The 21,165-nt window shown below is 38.3% G+C and overlaps 1 protein-coding gene across 3 annotated transcripts in view; it reads right to left on the bottom strand.

Moving 5' to 3' along the window:
* LOC139941234 (protein mono-ADP-ribosyltransferase PARP14-like) overlaps positions 1 to 21,165 on the bottom strand; it is an 80,573-nt gene that overhangs the window by 49,540 nt on the left and 9,868 nt on the right. For all 3 annotated transcript variants that reach the window (XM_071937708.1, XM_071937706.1, XM_071937707.1), the window contains exons 4-22: positions 19,805 to 20,024; positions 19,432 to 19,686; positions 18,854 to 18,952; positions 18,512 to 18,649; positions 17,894 to 18,162; positions 17,558 to 17,762; positions 16,385 to 16,639; positions 16,022 to 16,120; positions 14,765 to 14,896; positions 12,805 to 13,896; positions 11,645 to 12,280; positions 10,545 to 11,036; positions 9,848 to 9,996; positions 9,239 to 9,472; positions 8,588 to 8,809; positions 8,003 to 8,177; positions 7,623 to 7,784; positions 6,982 to 7,056; positions 806 to 976 (exon numbers count right to left, since the gene is read on the bottom strand). In XM_071937708.1, the coding sequence (XP_071793809.1) occupies positions 806 to 976; positions 6,982 to 7,056; positions 7,623 to 7,784; positions 8,003 to 8,177; positions 8,588 to 8,809; positions 9,239 to 9,472; positions 9,848 to 9,996; positions 10,545 to 11,036; positions 11,645 to 12,280; positions 12,805 to 13,896; positions 14,765 to 14,896; positions 16,022 to 16,120; positions 16,385 to 16,639; positions 17,558 to 17,762; positions 17,894 to 18,162; positions 18,512 to 18,649; positions 18,854 to 18,952; positions 19,432 to 19,686; positions 19,805 to 20,024 (5,080 nt within the window). The remainder of the gene's footprint in view (positions 1 to 805; positions 977 to 6,981; positions 7,057 to 7,622; positions 7,785 to 8,002; positions 8,178 to 8,587; positions 8,810 to 9,238; positions 9,473 to 9,847; positions 9,997 to 10,544; positions 11,037 to 11,644; positions 12,281 to 12,804; positions 13,897 to 14,764; positions 14,897 to 16,021; positions 16,121 to 16,384; positions 16,640 to 17,557; positions 17,763 to 17,893; positions 18,163 to 18,511; positions 18,650 to 18,853; positions 18,953 to 19,431; positions 19,687 to 19,804; positions 20,025 to 21,165) is intronic.

Here is a 21,165-nt window from a genome sequence, read left to right on the forward strand (position 1 = left end):
CCTGGACTTGCATTTAGTACATATTATGACAAGCCAGACTTGTTGTCACATTTATTTCAAGTTTGAATGTTATACAAGTCATACTAGTGCTTTCCAGGTCATCATCATGTTAAGGGTCATTTCCTGAAACATATAGTTGCTGAATTCTAGTTTTCCAAATAAAGTGAAATGTACAAACTAATGTATCACTTTTTTTGTTTGATTGCAGAACTCAATTTGGGCCATGTGCTACACGAGTACAAACTTTTAATAGACCGATTGCGCTACCAATGTTTACATGTGATCACGTGACCTGAGATCGGTATAGATAAACACAGCTACACAGTAAAATGGGAAGAATATTGTCCCGATGGTCCCGATGTGTACCGATGGACCATAATCGCCTGTATTATCGACAAATAACATGTTAAAATAAAAACGAAGCCCTTTTAATAAAGTTGAATGTTGTGACACTGATTCAAATTGCATTTTATGTTTGATAAATCAAGTATTCTACTACAAAAGAGGTTTTTTGAGAGTATGGTTAGACTATGTGAATGGACGAGGTTTGAGCATGTTTGTTGATGTGTAACACTCATCTCAGGTCATGTACATGACGTTGGTAGCGCAACCGGTCTATTGTACTGTGATAGCTGTTTTAGAAAGCTTGATAGTTGAAAATTCAACATTTTGGTTTGTTAAAAGATAGGAATACAAAATTGTGGGGATTGACAATGAACATGTAAAAACGCAATGATCTTTAAGTTTGGAAACAAAGGCTATTCATCTAGATGTATAGCCAATAAGTTGAAAATTTAGTAAATACCTGTCCCAAGAGCTGGGAAAGAAAGAGATTGAAAGCCATCCTTCTCGGCCCGTTGTAAAGCCTTAGCTACTACAGCCTTGATCCCCTCGGGTGTATTAGGAGTAACAACATGGACAATTGACTTGCAGAGAAGGCTACCTGCTCCAGTGACATATATGCTGGCATTTGGCTCTGTCATTTTTTTTAAAGTAAAATAAGAGATGATTAAGACTGGGTTGCTGTAAAAATCAAAGATATTTTTAAAATGTTGGCAGACTTCAAAAAATGGATTTTGGCAAAACTCCATGTATGAGTAGGTATGGGTACACAATACACAAAAATCGAAAAAAAAGTTATATCAGACATTGGTTACGGCCAAAATAAGATTTTCAGCAAATATCTCAAGTTTTTACCTTTTTTAAGAGTTACAATATAGGTAAATTGAAAGCACTGGTACGTCTAAATGGGAAAGCGTTGAAGTTTTTCTTTCACACATGTTGCACAACCATGTTTACTTTTTCAGAAAATGTTTTTTTAAAATTAAGTGTGCGATCAACTTTGGATCAAACCACTATTTCAAGTAGGGGTGTTTTTGTCATATTTTCTTATAGCGAAAAATAGGTGTATCGAATGGGGCCATAAGTCCGAAAGTGGCACTTTGTGGATTATGACACTTTTATAGTTGGAAGATAAGGTACCAACCTACATAAAAATGCAATAATATGTTTTGGTATTTTAAGTGCGCGAACACAGTTTTGCCGGAAAGTTAGCACTTTGGCAAGGCAAAAACGCAACAAATGGCAAAAAAATTGACATTGTTATTAGGTAAAAATATCAGGATTTTTATTTTTTGGTAAAACCTTATGGGCGGAAGGGACTTGGGGTGCATTCAAACAAACTAAACTTTTGAAATCACTATATAGCCCGTTGCCATGGCAACAGCTCATTTGTGTTTTGGCTATTTGTTGCCAATTTGGGGGTCAACAAAACTGTATTTTAGCATATACTTGGAACTGCACCCAGCCAATGTGCATTTTTTTTTTTCATAAAACCTTTCACATCAGTACATTGAGTCGTCCTATACTTTACTTGAGACAAAAAATTATTGCTTTAACTTTTACCCTAACGCTATTTACCTATAACGCTATCATTAGCGCATGTTTTTAGAAATTTGCAAAATCAACATTTTTACCCTATTTTTGGCCCTCAAAATGACAATTTGCCAGGGGTCTCAGAATGTTTTCCTTTCGGTTGTATTTCGGGCCAACATTGGTCCTTCCACTTTGAGAAAAAACTTCATCAATCCGGCACCTTTCATGAGCACCCTGTAGCCTTGTGGACTACCCAACATTGATCAAGAATATTTGTAATGACCTAAGTTTTGGATTATACACTACCCCCCCCCCTCCCCTGCATGCCCAGCCCCCAAGCATATCAAATCTTGTTGACAACGCATTACAAAGCGCCTCCTTTGTTGAAAGTCTCTTTTTAAAATTTCCATTGCACATCATTAATAGTAGGAAAGTTTGTGCTGTCTTCAGTCACCTTTAGGGAATATTTGCCATTTCGGTTGTGATTGGGCGATTATTTGTGTTTTCATGTCTGGGGAGCACAAATAGGCAACTGTATCATGTAGTGACACTGCCTCAACATGGTAAAGTTTGAAAAAAAAAATAGAACAAATTAATTCTCTTTATTGGCATTTCTTACATGCTGAACAATTATGTTGATTGAAAAAAAAAAAAAAGCAAAGCAGCTTACAAGTATAAAAAATATAACTGTATACAATGTATAGTTCGAAGACTCACCCCAAGCTAATTCGGCTGGTAATAGTGTTATCCGGCTATGTTCCATTAGGGAACTTGGAAATTAATTGATTTACGCAACCATTAATTGTACACGCAGTCACTGATTATGTGATGCCTCTGTGCAGTGTTAAGGACGTGTTAGACATTTTTGATGTTCAAACGAAGAGCTATGAACGTCCATTTTGTCAAGAAAATTGAAAATTTTGTTTAAGATTGTATAGCTGCTATAGCCATGCTATAGCCAAACGTAAATGACCACAAACATACCACAGAATCTCTTTTTGATGCATGTTTATACAATTGAAAGTTATATTTTTATACTTGTAAGTTGCTTTGCTCTATTGTGTGGCTGTTTTTTTTTCAATCAACATCATTGTTCAGCGTGTAAAAAGTAATAAGAGAGCATTGTTGTTTTCATATGATAATGAAATTTGCAAAGCACACCCTTTTTTTTAAAGGCATGAAGTTTCTGGCAACACTGCTCCACAGTTAAAAAATACAAAAACTTTCTTTTTTAATTATGTGATGCCTGTTTTATACAACTGGGAGTTATGTTGTCATAAGATGCTTTATTATATTTTGTCCTGATATTTTGTCAGTCTTCATCATTGTTAAGCATGTAGAAAGTCATAAAAAGAACATTATTTTACAACTTTAAATCTATACAATCGCCAAAAAGCATGAAGCTTCTGACAACACTGCTCCCCAGTTCAACAAATACCAAAACGTTTTTTTGAAATTATCTTTCAAGCCTGGTAGCCCAACTTTCCTAAATATGCTACTTTCGGACTTCTGACAAACTTAGCAACCCCCTCTATTTCCCAAATTCAACTTTGTTCAAAACACCCCTTTTTGTAATAATGGATTATTCCATTTACAATTGACTGTACCTGTGTCAGGTGCACTTTTGGAAAGACCAAGGGTGTATATTTACCATATTCAGTTGAAAAGCAGGTAATATATTTGGTCTTTACACAGTGAAGCCTTCAACTTTGGGTAATTTTCAGAAAAGAGCTAAATTAGGTGAAATATGGCAGTTTTCTTATTTTTAACCGTTGTCATGGCAACCAAAGTGCAATGCAAAAACTATGCATTCTTTTTACACTTTGGTTGAAGGAATTAACATGTGCAAAGAGTAAACAAAGTCCATTAAAACAAAAATTCATATTTTTTTGTTATACAATTTGAAAAAAAACACATTTTTTTCCAAAAAAGGACGAAGTTTATGGCAGCACTGCTCCCCAGTACAACAAATACCAAAACTTTTTTTTTTTGAAATTCTTACAGACCAGTATCTTATCTTTCATGCCTGGAAGCAAAACTTTCCTAAATATGCCACTTTGGGACTTCTGACATTTTTAGCAACGCCCTGTATTTCTCAAATTGACTTTACCTCAAAACACCCCTTTTTGAAATAATGGAATCTTCCATTCACAATTAACTGTACTTTTGTCAAACGCATTTTTGGAAAGATTAAGGATGCATATTTATCATATCCAGCTGAGAGGTAGGTCCACTATTTGGTTTTTACACAGTGGAGCCCTCAACTTTGGGTAATTTTTACTCATGAAAAGAGCTAAATTAGGTGAAATATGGTAATTTTCTACTTTTGACCGATGCCAAGGTGTAAATGCAAAACTTATGCTTTATTTTTACATTTTGGTTAATGGCCTTCACTTGTGCAAAGTTTAAACGAAATCCATTTTTGAAAGTCTGCCACCACTTCTTTGATTTTTAGAGCAACCCAGTCTTATTATGTTAGGTCGCCGCCTTGGTCATTAAGGTCCTGGTTTCAGTTTATAATCTCCATGGTATGATCTTTAAGATTTGATCGAACAGCTTGGGGCTGTTTGCTCCCCAAGGAGCTTAGAAAGATTAAAGGGATTTGATTGGCCGAATGGCCAGGGAGCTAATGTTAAGCGCATTGAATAGGGCTATATAGGAATTTGTTGTTGATATTATTATAGACCTTTGAATCTAGTATGGGACAACAACAGGTATTAGATTTACCATTTGACGTTCCATTCAGTTTTGGTTACGATTTCGGTTGAATTTTTAGCCGGCTTGTAAGGTTTTCCAGCGTAGTATTTCTGTTGAAGTAAAGTGGTTTTTGGCAGAGAAGAAAGCACATGTTCGACCCCTATTGAAGAAGCAAGGCACTGAGGTACTAAAACCTACAGACCTGTGTCGAACTTGTCATACTTATCCAAGCTCATGGAGCGTGTTGTTGCGGCAAGACTTGCAGAGCACGTGTCAAGTCATAACCTTCATATCACTTACCAGTCTGCATACAAAGCCCATCACAGTGTCCAGACAGTACTTGTGCATGTTCAGTGACATCCTGCTCTCGATGGAACAACTTGTCATCCTTGTCATGCTGGATCTCTCGCATTTAACACTGTAGACCAATGTAGACCATGGTGTGCTTCTACAAAGACTGTCACAGGACATTGGCATCACAGATCAGGCACTGGTTCACTTCGTACTTACATAACAGAACTCAGTCTGTCCATATCCAGGAGGCCTAATCTCGAGGGTCTTCTGGCTCATGGTGTTCCACAGGGTTCTTTACTGGGGCCTCAACTGTTCTCCACCTACACGACTCCAGTTTCCAACATCATTCGCAATCATGGGCTGATACATCACTCCTATGCTGACTACTTGCAAATCTACCTCTCATTCAAACCTTCCCACACACCTCACATCCGCCATTACCTGTATGGAATCCTGTATTGCTGAGATCAGAGTCAGGATGCGTTCAAATTTTCTCAACTTAAACGACGATAAGGCAGAGGTGATTATTTTTGGATCTACCCAGCAGCTGAGGAAGGTCGAGATTGGGAATCTGTATTATGTCTTCAAATGTCCGCAATCTTGGGGTACATTTTGGCAAACACGTGACCATGGACGAACACGTCACTTCAGTCTCCCGGGCTGCAATCTTCCATCTGCGTAACATAGCCAAGATTAGGAGATACCTAACCCCGGTGCAACGTAGCAAATGGTGCATGTTTTTGTCACCAGCAGGTTCGACATGGGAAACGCTCTCCTGCATGGTCTACCAAAGAAACAAATGTTGAGGCTCCAAAACCTTCAGAATTGGGCAGCTCGTCTGGTAGTATGTGCCAAGAAATGTGATCATGCGACATTGAGTCACGCTCTCGATTTAAGATCCTATAACTAATGTGTTTCGCTGCCTCAATGCCTCAGCCCCTTCATATCTCATTGACTTTTTGTCCATCAAAGAACCTGTCAGACATATGCGTTCCTGTTCCCACACTTCAATTGTTCACAATCAAAGAACTAAACACAGTTGGGGGATCGTACCTTTTCTATCACAGCACCAAGGATGCGCAATCATCTTCCTCAGAATATCAGGCAATCTACTTCATTAGCAAATTTCAAAACTTTGCTTAATAAATCTTATGTTCCAAAAGCCTACTGTACGGCGCTACGAGCAACGTCCACGGCCCACACTTCGTGTATCACAACTTATATATAAAATAACAAACCTGTAAAAATTTAGGCTCAATCAGTCATCCGAGTCGGGAGAAAATAACGGGAAAACCCACCCTTGTTTCCGCACGTTTCGCCATGTCATGACATGTGTTTAAAATAAATCGGTAAATCTCGATATCGAGAATTGATATTGTTTTAATGTTTTCTCAAAAAGTAAAATGGAATAATACTTCAAGAGAAGTCTTTCACCATTACCTTCTGTTAACCCTGTAAGTCATTTATAATTCTGTGAATGTTTAATTTTTTGTCTGTTCCGAAAGTGTCCAATGGCTTTACGATGGGGTGAACTAAAACAACTTTATAATACTGTCCGTTTGACTACATCGTGATTTGTGGAAAGCTTTATTTTGATGTCAGTGCAGTTTATAACGTATCATACAGTGTGCACAATGAAGTGAAGTTAAGATTACACTTCTACCTTAATTTGTTTCTTCTCAAACATAGATTCTTTAGGTCTCCAACGTAGGGAATTGGTTTCCATTATAGTACACTTAGTCTGTTAGTCCAACCTCTTTGGTTTATTTATTTCTTATTTACCCTGGGGGTACCTCTCAGTGATGGTCTGGTAGATTCTACCTAAAATTCTGTACCTTATCAGGTCTATACTCCATGCCTTTACATTTTAATTGACATCAGCATTTTACTCTAATTGTGTTTCTTCAGTGTTATGCTTGTGCATGAAGTTATCTAAGATTTTTCTGTTTCAGCTTAAAGTCCCAACAAGCATTGTGCCTATTACAAACTATAAAACAGAACAGTGTGTCATGGTCTTAGCTACAATAATAGAATCCAAGACCACCTTAAACACACTATCCAGTAAAAAGTTTCAGAAGAAAAACAAAAAGCAGTTTACTGATCAGTGCAACTCACCTTTTTTTGCAAGAACATCACATTGCTTCTTTATACTTTGTCCGCCATTCTTCAAGATAGCTTGAGAAACAGGTCCTGAGAAGGAAGATGCACATAAATAAGAGACACTGTTTATTGCTTTGACAAACACAGTTTGTATATCATAAAAGTGGAATTTGAGTTTGTGTGATTTATCATGTTGGCAAGATATACTTCAAAAGGAAGAGTTTGTGTGATTTATCATGTTTGTATAACATAAAAGTGGAATTTGAGTTTGTGTGATTTATCATGTTGGCAAGATATACTTCAAAAGGAACAGACAGAACAACACGAGGAGAAAATGAATCAAATGTGTATAATTGATTTGTTGATGAATAAGTATGACCTAATTAAGTTGTTTTCGTTTAAAAATTAAAAATTTAAAAATAAGTTCTGGTATATGCAACTCTAATCCTCCTGATTTTTCTCTTCCAACTCAAAAACTTAGTTCTTCCTTCATATTTTAAAAGTCAACATATCTAATTGTAGAGCCAAATTGACAACGCTATAGAATGCGAAATGGAGTCTGGCACCTTTTCAGCATCATCGCAACTTCCACAATTACATGTTCTGCGCATGATACCTGCACCAAGACATTTTCCATATGAAGTAGACTGACTAACCTTGCAGGTGTAAGCCCTTTCCAACGCTGTTAACAATTGCATGAGTTAATTCTCGCACAAGATCTCCCTGCTGGATTTGAAGACACACTGAGCCAATGTTGGTTTGTAGAATCCCTGGTGATCCTTCTCTTATTTCCGAGTAGGACCGCCGGTCAGTTACAACTACATTTTAATGTAAAAGTTTGTGTGTAAGTTGAACAGCCATGAAAATGAAAACATGGGGGTTGATGGGCAGATAAAATGCAAAATTTGTCACTACTTGGCAAAATACACCAAAATCACATTGTTTAAAACAAATTAGAGTGCAAGTTTTTGTCACTATTATCTTATACACAGCGATTAATAGTAGGATTAATGGTCTAAACAATTAATAGGACAACCTGCTGATGAACTTGATTTCTTTTTCTTCAACTTCTTCTTGTTGGCATTTTTTGTGCCCCCTCCAGTGGCACCTGCAGTAGCTTCTCCATTGGCACCTTCAGTGGCTCCTCCAGTAGATCCTCCAATGGCTCCAGGAGATAATGGATCAAGTCGTTGAATTTCGTCCTCAAATCCCTTAAAATGACAGCGACAGGTAAACTTAATCCTTAACTAGTTACTCATGGTTCTATGAGCCTAGACCCAATGAAATATGCTAGTTACATTCTTGCATGCTTTCAGACACTGTTGGTTATAGCAAACGTCAGGGATGTCCACATCAGCAGACACACAATCGTGTCTGCATCAAGCCGCAATTAGCCTAATTCAAAACAGCGCAATATGTGCAATTTCGGCCATCATAAAACAAAACTGTATGAGTTTGAAAAATAACGAATACTGCCTGCTGATGCAACTATGTGAGCGTGACAAAATGTCAGACATTGTGAAAGAAAATTTTGTAAACGTGAAAAAGGCCTGAGAGGAAAGCGTTTGACAATTTAAGAATTCTAGACCCTTTGAATGATATATATATTTGATGTTGTTACCTTGATAGTTGTCATGTCTTTGTCATACACAACAAAGCGCACATCCTTCAGAGATCCATTTGGATGTTGCCTGCTAAATTCAAAAGCTGCATCATACATGCAGCGAGCAGTGACAGCGGGTGGATAACTCAGGTTTCCGGTTCCAAGTGCAGGGATTGCCATTGAGGTCATGCCATTTCTGGAAGCATAAACCATTAGTCCTAGAACAAGCTTCTTCAAAAACTGAAACATTATAAAAATGTATTTGTTAACGTCCACAGGAATGAAAAGTCACTCATTAGTAATTACGACCACGATGAATTTAATACATACTGTACCATCTGTAAGACACAATGTTACAGTTCACTTGAATTAAAACTCTTGTGAATTGCACTAAAGTTTACAATGACCAGATAACCTCCTTTTTACAGGTCTTCATTGCTTCTCAGTTGTGCATTTGACAGGCCCATATAAATTGTGACAAGTGATTTGTGTGTAATTTCCCTGTCAAAATAGACATATTTTCAAACAGAGTTGACTACCCCTCCAACCTACATAAAAAAAGTGCTGTTGACTAGAAACCACCAAATAACCAGTGTTTGTTCCCTAGGTTATTATAGTGGCCAATATCTCAAGCCCTGATGATCTACATGTAGCTGCATTGACTCTCACCTGCTCAGATTGGAGTTGTTTATATCCTTCACATACACAATGATAGATCTTCTTGCAGGTAAGAAGACCTGGTCCTGTTTCGACGAACAACCAGGATGCTACACTGCCCCGAGCAGCTATCAATGTGTTGCATTCTTGCTGGAGGGTGGGCCCCGCTGCTTGGGATATTGCCTGGGATACTTTCCCAATTGTCAGGTTCATGTCACTACCCGCTGTATTTACGATGACATCAACCTAACACAGGTAATGTAAGTAGAAGAAGATGACAAAGTACACAGATTAAAAATACATTGTAGACTTGCTTCGAAGATGTCTTGGCAGTAATAATGCCTGGACAGGAACACCTTCATTTTCATTAAAAATGATTAAACTTTCCCTTTAAGTATACCCCATCAAACACCCTGGTAGCAATTCTATAATTATACGCCTCTCTTAACATTCATGCATGGCGTCATAATTCTTACCAAAAATGAGGCTATAGGCACAATCATGTCCGCCACCACTTGCAGTGGCTGGGCCCATGGCCTCGTTTTGGGTTAGAATGTGGCGTACCTCATTCATAAATATTAGAGGTTTATTGTTCTTAAAAGGCACAAAGCAGAGGCTCACCGCTTCCACTGCAATGCTTCCCTTGGTCATCTTGATGGTCAGGCCTTCCAGTGTTACTACATTCAGTCCAGAAACAGTGAATCTTGGTGTTTCTATTGCTGGGTTTGGTAGACCAACTGGGATGGCTCTGTTTCTATCTGGGCCACCAGCTGAGTGAGTGGAAAAGGAATTAAGGCAGGGTCATTACTTTGGTAATGATTAGAAATTAATGAAAGTTTACTTAAAATCATTTCAATATAGGGCTAACTACAGATGGTAGAGCAACAGCACTTCAATCTGGAGGCTGCTGGTCAAAGTTCCGCTTTACTCAGTTTTTTCTTTGTTCCACCCAAAAGTAATTTAAATCATTTTAATTTCTGAAGATCGCCGCTGCAGGCGACTTTTGGATATTTCCACAGAGTCCGATTGAACTGTGATGCTGCCCTCAATACAGCCAGAGATGTGGTTGGCACCAGCCTGGCTAAACGAGGATTGATCAACATTCTTTTAAATTATTGTTATGAAATGACGCGACATTCTTTTGCTGTTCTCTCAACAGGTACACACTGTAAACTTTCACAGATTATTTTAACAAATCTTTCTTATTAAGCATTATGAATCTAAATGATGACCCTTCCTTTATTTTAGAAGAAGACAGCCAACAGTGCTTGACTATGAGGATGAAATATCTGTGTAAAAATGGCTCAATTCTACTCACCCGCTGCAGCCATGGTAACATCAACATCAGTGCCTGCAGCTTGGTCATGCAGACAGCCAGCAAACCGTTCAGCCACAGCTTGCATGAAAACAGCACAAGTTGGCTGATCATGGTTGGTCAGGCTTATATCTGTGATGCTGGAATTTGGTGTTGTCCAAACAAATTGACCCACTGCATTCAAGAATTGCTCTGCAGCAAGATGAACAGGGAAGCCATACACTCCTGTGCTGACTGCTGGTATGGCAATGGACTGAAAATTCAGTTCAGATGCAAGCTGAAGGCAATTAAAAACGGCATTGAATAGCTGCTGCTTTTCTGTTGTGTCGCCATCACGGTTTCTCCTTTCCCAAGCTTGCCATTTGGGTCCAGCAACATGGATCACCTTCTTGCATGGTAGGTTGCCACTAGAAGTAAGAACTGCTTCACCTACATGTAATTTACGCCTTTTTTGTTTCAGAATGTCGTCACTTTCAGTCTGTATGACAGGTCCACCTAAGATATTTCACAAACGTTCTTACAATTATCAATTGGAAATGTTTAAGATTGGCCAAAACCTGTGAGGAAATTGCTCCCTCTGAAGTAACGTATTTTTTGAGAAAGAAGTAATTTTCCACCAATTTGATTTATAGACCTTAGAATCAAATTTTGAGGTCTCGAAACCAAGCATCTGAAAGCACAGAACTTTATGTGACAAGGGTGTTTTTTCTTTCATTATTATCTCGCAACTTCAACCACCATTGAGCTCAAGTAATCACAGGCTTGTTATTTTATGCAAGATTTTTTTTAATTTGAGATACACCAAGTGAGAAGACTGGTCTTTAACAATTACCAATAGTGTCTTTAAGTTCTTTGATAAGTATACTGGGGAAGCAAACAATACCATGAACTAGCACTTTTTCTTACACAGAGCAACAAGACCCCCCCCCCCCCCTTTTCGTTTACAACACACTTGTGCATTCTTAAAACATTTACCTATGGGCTGGTAAATAACAATGATAAATAAAGTGACAGGAATATAGGAAAAACTTTAAAAAACTTATATAGGATTTGAGGCAGACCCCATTTAAAAATTTCGAGAGATTTTTATGAGAGTTACAAACCTGCTTCAAGAACGGCTGCAGCTAATCCTCCAATATGCTTGAGTTCAACGTTTGCAGCATTCACAATGCAGTCCACTCGCTGCCTCGTCAAGTCTCCATGACACACTCTTAACCTGCATCTGCTCTCTGGTAGAGTGACACTATAAAGTATTTGAGTGGCTGTTGATGCATGTCCAGCTCCCTCCTCGTCTTCATCATCATCACTCTCCTCGTTGCAATCGGTGGTAATCACACAATGAAATTCTCTCTCGACAGACTCCAAGAATGTCTTGCTTTTCTCTTCACGTAACAGTCTAGCCATGCCCGTCTTGGATACATGATACTGTTTCTCTTTTACTGCTTGTACAAGTGAAGTGACCAGTTTGCGGACTGCATCTAAACCCTCCTCGTTGCCTTGGATGATAAATCCTCTGTTCCTTCCACATATCTGTGGCTGGATAGCTACACGATTGTGTTGATGTTGTTGTGTCAATTTGTCCAACTCCTGACTATGATATGTGGTAATGAGGCGTATTTTGATCTCGCTTGAGGGAATGATGCTTCTGCTGGTGATATTTTTCCTGAGAAAGCTCATGATGTGCTCCTTTGTTCCATCCAAATTTCTCTTAAATCCTGCAAGTCTAATAAACCTGGCACCTGAAAAAAAACATAACATCAACTTATGACACGTAAATGCTTGCAGCTAGCCACACTTGTAAACTTTTTTTAAATGTTCCTTAAAATTGCAAATGTGGAAAAATAATATGGCAGTATTTTGCCTTTATCCTCCCTTGATGTTATCACATTTCAGATTCACAAGTAAATAATTTAATGTTTAGTTTACATTTTCTACAATACCTTCCGCTGTTTGTTAAGTATTGTGGCTTATAGTTAGCATTTCTGATATCTGAATTTGTGACACTTACGTCGGGCCAAAATTTGGATAATCTTACCAATTATTTCATTTATTTGCCGTATTAACCAATGTTCTTGAAAGATTACTCATCTTAACATCAAGGAATACAGTTAAAGATTATTTCAAATAGTGTTTTTTTATTATTGCGATGAATAAAATTGAACGGCTCTCAGCAACCTCTTCTAGATGTTGTAATCAAGAGCGATTTAAAAATGTTTTATGGTTAGTAATTACAAGCTTTTTTGAATGAAGAACTGATAAATACCTGTTTCATGGACGATGCCTGCCATGACCAACTTTTGATTGCTGATCGATTCAAACAGTTTCTTCCCCTCGTGGCCTTGTACAACAGCTAATGCAGAACCTTTGATGCGAATCACATCTTCATCTATTTCATTGTCGATGTATGCTTTAGCCTTCCAGATATCTCTGCTAGTAGCACCGTGTATTGTGATCTTCCCATCATCTGATCCACTGCAAGCTGCACGAACTTTCCGTGACCATAGAACATCATGAATTGTGTTCGTAGCATGCTGAACAAATCGTACCTTGGTACTCCCGGCTTTGAACTCTGTCTTTTCTAAAGTGTCCATCATCCTCCTTATCTTTAGCTCCACGTCTTTGATGGTTTTCCTCATTCCATCAAGTTTGATGCCAGTTTTACCATAATATGTGCTGAAAACTGTGATCTTCAGAGCTGGAAAGGACTTTTCGATCTCGTGTTCAATCCCACACATAGTAAACAGCTGTAGCTTCTCTGTATCCCAGTTGATGTCTTCTGTTGCTTGTTCAGCATCATAGTCAGCCTTCTTCTGTAACTTGATGATAATGTCATTGACTGTTGCATGAGTAATAACAACATCTGTTTTCTCTCCGACCAGTATCACTTCATGAAGTTGAGCATCTGGGACCATCGAGCAAGTTGTAGTCATCTTCTGCAATTTATCAGCAGCACCCTTCCACAATGGTTGCGGAACTGGAACTCTGGTTGTTTTGTATCCTCTCATGAAGTCAGTGAGAACATCGACAGCTTCCTTTTCCCAGTTAAACCATGATGATTGGTGCTGGGATTCATCTTCTACTGGTTCCAGTTTAGCTTGAGACTTCTGAGAACCATCGGGCCACAGCAAATTGGCTTTTACAGTGGCCAAGTCTTTCAGCAACTTCTTCTTAGTATTCGCACCTTTCCCATATAGGAATTCCATAATAGATTCCTGTACTTCTACCAACACTGGTTTAGGGATATGTGGAGTTGGGGCATCAAGCGGGCTCAGTCTTCCCAGGAAGTCATGATATGATTCAATCTGCAAATCTTTACCACCGAGCTTATGGGGAACGGTTAAAACATCCTTAATCACTGAAGGAATTAAAAGATATGAATGAAACATGTTCAACTTTTGCATAGTTCCATTTGCATATGGAATACCAGTCTTTGATTGGCTCAATTGGAATGTTTGATTGGCTCAATTGGAATGTTTGATTGGCATAATTGGAATATTTTAACATTCAACTTAAAGTCACCTGAAAATAGAAATTTGTTTTCTTCAAACGTGAGAGACATGTTAATGAACAATAAAATAATTTGTGGAGTAATTGTTTGGAACGATTAATTTTTATAAGTTGTTTGGGGGTGACTCCGCCTACCCCTTTTATGACGTCAATCGAGGGAGACTTTGCCTCGATCGAACATCGAACACGCAAGTGCATGAGATCCTAGTCGTGAGCTGTACGTTTCAAAAAAAGGTTTATTTCTTGCATTTTTCCGCCAATGTCGACCAGGTGTATTGCTGCTGGTGTATTGCTACTTGAGGCAGTAAAACAACTAAAAATGGGGTCAGTTTGCAAAGTGGTCTGGTCCGCCGTCTTTTCCTGCGCTGTGCAGCAAACACTTCGAGCCGTCGTGCTTCAAATATCGCGCCTCGGTTGACGTCACGAACAGCGCCCTCTCGGGTCGGGCCTACTTTTAAATTTGTTAATAAAATGGAAACTAAATTTTTAGAACCTTTAGTTAACTGTTTATTCATATTCTACTCACCAAAACACATTTTAGTGACAAAAGTTTTATTTTGACAAAATACCACTTCCAGGTGACTTTAAGCCAATCAAAGACTGGTATTCCATATGCAAATGAAAAAAAACGCAGTTAAAACTGCATGTTTTTGTTTGTATTTTTATATAAAGTTTTTGTTTAAATGAGTTTACATTAAAATGTGTGATGTACATACCCTTCCAGTCTTCAAAGTAGACGATTGCCTGTCCATCCATGGGTCCTTGCTGTACGTCTCTCACACCGCTGCTGCCACTCTTCTTTGGGTTGTCAAAATACAACTCAACCATTTCTAAGTCTGGTGGAACTCCTGAAATGGGGCAGATAATACAAGCTTACAGGGACATGAATTTCCAAGAAGACACTAAATCAAGTTTAACAAACCGAAATCCCTCAACATTTTAAAATGTAGATCCCTTTTCCTTTTAAGAGATTTGAGTAATCTATATATCTCCCGTGGAAGAATTGAACATTAATTTCAATTTCAATTTCAATTTCAATTTCAATTTCAATTTCAATTTCAATTCAATTTCAAACAGGTGTTGGAAATAAGTTACGACCACACTCCTCACTGAACCAAAACTGGTGTTGCCATTCAAATAATTTATTACAAAGGCATTCTGAACAATGCACTTGAAACATCAACGTTGGTGCAAGCAGATATTGCATGGTATAGCAACGAACCTCTCGATTAAAAGCCTCCCAAGGTTGACCTTGGCTCAAGCCCCTTTTAAAATAATTTCTCCATTAAAATTAAACGTTTCCCACTCCATTGGGAGTGCCCTTTGAAAAAAACGATCATGGCCTTGTCCTCTGAAAGATAAACTTCCAGGCCTGTAGCTCCTATGACCATTATGTAGGAGTAGCGAGTATTAAAAATTCATTCATAAATACCTCATACAGTTTTCGCGTTTCATATTGGTGGAGATCGCGCCACATGGGGGTGTATAAACCTTTAATAATGACCAGTGTGTATAACCAGCTGGCTTCCAACCCACGTGCATCGAACATATTCTTCACAAATTGTTTGAAAAATATATTTCAAACCTCGAATTTTCAATTGTTAACGTGTCTATAACTGTATTTTGTTAAAGTTTTTTTTTTAACAAAAGGGCATTTATGAATTGGAATAAAAGAGTAGTGACTCGTTCTTAGATGTCCGTTTAAAACCTTGCAGGGTCGTTGCCGTGCGATAAAAGCCCTTGCCTTCGGCTCGGGCCGTTATCTGCCGGCTTTAAACGGTCGTTGAAGAACTCGTCGGTACCCTTTTACTCCCTTATTTAAAAAATCAGCAGTTACACTTGTGTGGTACGTAATTAAGCTGAGATTTTGGTTGTGATCACAGAATAATTTGCAAAGTAACACCTTGGTACATTTATACATGGTTACGAAAAAAGAACAAAAAAAATGAACACTTTATTAAAAATAAGCAAACCTTGAACTAAGATGGCGTCAACATGATGAACTTTCTTTGCCGTCAATGAAGCACCTTTCATTTTTGTGAGATAAATTTTTCTGATAACTTTCTCCAGGTCTACAAAATAAAATACGATGTCAAATTACACAAATTAACTGTCTTCAAGTTTCAATTAGAGTTGTTTTTTATTAAAAAAAAATATGCACATTAAATGTTCTTTTAGTTTCAGAAGGGGTTATATTTCGAAACTTACAAATTTAAATTAACAACAATGGCTTTGCAAAAATAAAGAATTCTCGGACTAAATTAAAATATTTTGAACTTAAAGAAGTTTGATTTATTCGTGCAGTTGGAGAAATTTGTTTGAAAGAATCATCTTACATGGGATATCACGTGGGAATGTACATATAGCTGTTCCAGGCTTCTCTCCATATTGGATTGTGGGTTCCTCATCCATGGATGCTCTATTCTCAATAAAGAGCTTCACATGCTCAGAGGAGCATCCATCTGGTATTCCTTCTAGAAACAGACATCGTGCATTGATTGGAAGTGGACGATGTATCTTCTTGGTAATCAGTTTGACCTTCAGCTTGGCGCCGTTTATTTTGTGCCGCCTCTTCTCCACGTCAACAGCAACTTTGTTGAAAGTAAATATTTCGAGAGAAAAAGACCATGAAAAAAGTCTGGGGTGGTACTGTGATTAGTCTAGGTTACCATGAGCATATAAGTAACCATAGCCACAAAGTACAACCAATCAAAATCCAGCTGCGTCTGTTGGACTGAGGACGACGTTGTATCACCCATAAATGTAATAAAAATCAACCATAAATGTAATATCAACCATTAATGTAATGAAAATCAACCATAAATATAATATCAACCATAAATGTAATAAAAATCAACCATAAATGTAATATCAACCATAAAGGTAATATCAACCATAAATGTAATAAACCGATCAACCATAAATGTAATAAAAATCAACCATAAACGTAATAACCCAATCAACCATAAATGTAATAAAAATCAACCATAAATGTAATAAAATCCGGTACAAACAAAAATCTTCAATAATCATTCAAATAGCCTAAATGTCCTCGGATTCAACAAAAAAACAAACACGAAAGCATTAAAACGTCTGTAATTTCATTGCACTTTACACTGAATCAGGTAAACCACAACAAAGCAGAGATCATCAGGTTGGTCGTTGAGTTACCATGTTTGAATTTGGTAGGACGTGGAAGGATCCCAAGGTATGTCATGGTGATTGGCCTATGGGATTGACCTATCAATGACGTTATCATGGGTAAAGATGCTTCGTTGCGACGGGTCGAGGATACGGACAGACGCCGCGCTGGCCCCGCGGCTCTCCCAGACCGCGTTTCATTAACGTAGCGAGACCCTAAGCCGTACAACTGCGGAGCAGTGGGCCGACCGGCTTTACCTCTGCCGCAATTCCTCCCGGACTGCAGATTTCTATGGGAAAATACCTTGGCTGTTTAGGTTGATTTTCACCTGGCAAGCTTTTATGGCTTTTAATAAGATAACACTCACCCGATTGGTCCTTGAAGGTAATTCTTACGGCACCCGTCTTAGAATCTTTCTTCATCGTCTTTATTTCACCTCCTCCAGATTTGCGACGATTTTCAAAATGAAGCTTCAGGACGTCACTTTCTGTGGACGGTTTGAAGCCAGTCACTTCAATCAGTTGATCATACTCTTCGTCATGGTCATTCTGGAGCATTTGTGTGTCAACAACCTAAGGTCAAGACAAATACGAATTTTATCATTATCGAAGTACGGCTATTCTGACAAGCTTCAGAATGTGATCTAGGGAGTTTAAAAATTAAACCTGCAAAATAGATGTTTTAAATTTTTATCAACACTTGCCTTGCCTCCCTGTTCTCCTTGGATTTGTACCTGGACTCTTTGGCCTACTTGTGGTTTTTTCGTTCCTTCTTTCTGGCCAGTCTCTTGTGCTTCAGCTCCCTTGATGCTTGATGCCACATTACCGGTACCTCTTTTCAACTGTTCAGGGCTTGTCTTGTCAGAGATGTCCGAGACGAACGCCCGATTCACAAGACATTCTCGATAAATTTCAACTTGTACCTCTTTTCGACCAATCCTGTGGGTGTCTTTACATAACACTTCTTTTACAACTAGATGACAATAATTGATATAAAAAGATGTCACACAAAATATTACAATTTTTTTTTTTTTTTTTAATGAACAAGAGTTGTTGTCATTATGTCCTGTCCAAACACAAATAAAAACAAAATTTATATACTTGCTGGGCCCTACTGATGTATACACTTAAATAAGATTTTAAAACAAAACCCTGATAAATTTTTTATTTTTTAATTTTTTTTAATAGACATAACCAATTGATGTCTTATTGGCTTTAATATAATTGCGTTTGCTTTCTAAGTGAAGTAAGTTTCTCAATCGTTTGGTAAAGATTGTTAAGTAAGATGGTCATAATTCAAATTAATTTGTTCGGACACATACCTTTCCAGTCTTCAAAGTAGACTACTGCCTGTCCATCCTTAGGTCCTGGTTGTACGTATGTCACTCCACCACCTCCACTCTTCTTCGTGTTGCAAAAATAGCACTCAATGACGTCCAAACTTACTTTTTTTGAAAATCCTTTATCAGAAAAAAACGTAAATAAACAAGCACTCAGTGTAAGTGTCAAACTTTGTCAAGCATTGAAGTAAAGATGACACATAAACATATGTTGTTTCTTCTTACATCCTTCAAAATAAATGCCATGTTGGGAGAACTTGACGATGGCCATAATAATACAACGAATAATCTGAAAGGTCAATTATTTACAAACAAATATTTTACCTGTCACTAAGACTGCATCAGCTTCACGAACTTTATCTGCCGTTAATACCACGCCTTGCAGTTTCTTCTTAGAAATATTGGCTACAGCTGCATCCAAATCTGAAGGATTTAAGAGATAGGCCTAGTCATTAAATGGTGTAACCGCAAACCTTTACATTAACTTCAAAAACTTACTAAAAATATATTACATGTTTTTGAGCGTTAACAATCTGTTGATAATTGCAATATAAGTTCACATAGGCCTCAATGTCAATGACATTCGAAGATTGGGAAGCACAGCTGTCTGGGTAGACAATCGAATCCTTCAATATCAGTGGGAGTGTCGTGGCCGAGCGGATAAGAGCACTGAATTCAAACTCTGGTGTTTCTGATAAGCAGAGTGTAGGTTCGAATCCCCAGCCGCGACACTTGTTTCGTTAAGCAAGACACTAAACCATTAGTTCTTCCATTAGCCGTTGGTCCCATGTGTTGTGGAAACGCATGTAACAGAACCCAGTGATAGCAAACTGAAAATATAAAAAGACATTTACAACTTCCCAAACAAAAGTAACCAGTTCAATGAGAGACCACCTGATTACCTGGAATATCACGTGAGAATGTACACAAAGCTGTTCCAGGCTTCTGTCCATATTGGATTGTGGGTTCCTCATCCATGGATGATCTATACTCAATAAAGAGCTTCACATGCTCAGAGGAGCATCCATCTGGAATTCCTTCTAGAAACAGACATCGTGCATTGATCGGAAGTTGACAATGTTTCTTCTTCGTGATCAGTTTAACCTTCAGAGTGGCACCGGCTAGCTTGTGCCTTTTCCCAGCCACTTTAGAAGTAACTGGTATTCAAGACAAAACAGAAACAAACAGTTTGATATTATTAAACTGAGTGACCTACAATGGTTTGTCTAATATCTTCACATATAAGGATTCAATGATTTACACGCTAACACTAACCTGATTGGTCCTTGAAGGTAATGCTGATGGCACCAGTCTTAGATTCCCTCTCAAACGCTTCTATTTCACCTCCTCCAGATTTGCTTGGATTCTCAAAGTAGAGCTTCAGGAACTCTGTATCTGTTAAACGTTTCACACCAGTCACTACAATCAGTTGCTCATATTCCTCCGGTTCATCTTCCTCCAGTTCATCTTCCTTTGGATCATCTGGTAAGTTTTCCTGCCATAAAGGTGGTTTGAGAGAGTGACATCATCTTTTCCGAAATATCAGTTATCGGTAAAGTAAATGATGCAGCCTAATAAAAATAACAGTAGTAATTATATCATACAAATTTTACACTTTCCATTGTTAGTTGCATCCTGGTGCAGCATTCTCTAATCCTGACCTTTCATGTGTGCCGGCATTGTTATATTTTTTAAGCAGATTCTAAAGCAGAATTCAAGCAGATTTTTAAGCATGTTTTTAAGCAGTAGATGTTAGAGCAGGTTTTTAGGCAGAAATTTAAGCAGTTTTTTAATCAGATTTCTAGCTGATTGCTTAGCAGATTGCTCAGCAGGTTTCCAAGCCAATTGCTAAGCAGCCTAAAACGTTCTTTAAAATCTGCTTAAAAATCTGCTTTAAAACCAAACTAAAAGTCTGCTTAAACATCTGTTTTTAGAAACTGTCTAGTGCACCTTTAGTACCCAAGTCTGTTGGCCAGTCCCTCCATACTGTATAGTGCATCTTCATCAGTATCTGAGTCTGTTGGCACAACCCGCCAAACTGTCTAGTGCACCTTACGTACCTGAGTCTGTTGGCCAGTCCCTCAATACTCAATATTGCGTCGTCATCAGTATCTGAGTCTGTTGGCACAACCCGCCAAACTGTCTAGTGCACCTTACGTACCTGAGTTTGTTGGCCAGTCCCTCAATACTGTATATTGCGTCTTCATCAGTATCTGAGTCTGTTGGCACAACCCGCCAAACTGTCTAGTGCACCTTACGTACCTGAGTCTGTTGGGCAGTCCCTCCATACTGTTTTGCATCTTCATCAGTATCTGGGTCTGTTGGCACAACCCGCCAAACTGTCTAGTACACCTTTAGTACCCGAGTCTGTTGGCCAGTCCCTCCATACTGTATAGTGCATCTTCATCAGTATCTGAGTCTTTTGGCACCAACTTGCCAAACTATCTAGTGCAATTTTAGTACCCAAGTCTGTTGGCCAGTCTCTCCATACTCTATATTGCATCTTCATCATTACCTGAGTCTGTTGGCACAACTTGCCATACTGTCCAGTGCACATTTAATACCCCAGTCTGTCGGCCAGTCCCTCCATACTGTATAAAGTGCATCTACATCAGTACCTGAGTCTGTGGGCACAA

This window comes from Asterias amurensis, chromosome 8, assembly GCF_032118995.1.
Source record: "Asterias amurensis chromosome 8, ASM3211899v1".
In the NCBI taxonomy this organism is placed as follows: domain Eukaryota; kingdom Metazoa; phylum Echinodermata; class Asteroidea; order Forcipulatida; family Asteriidae; genus Asterias; species Asterias amurensis.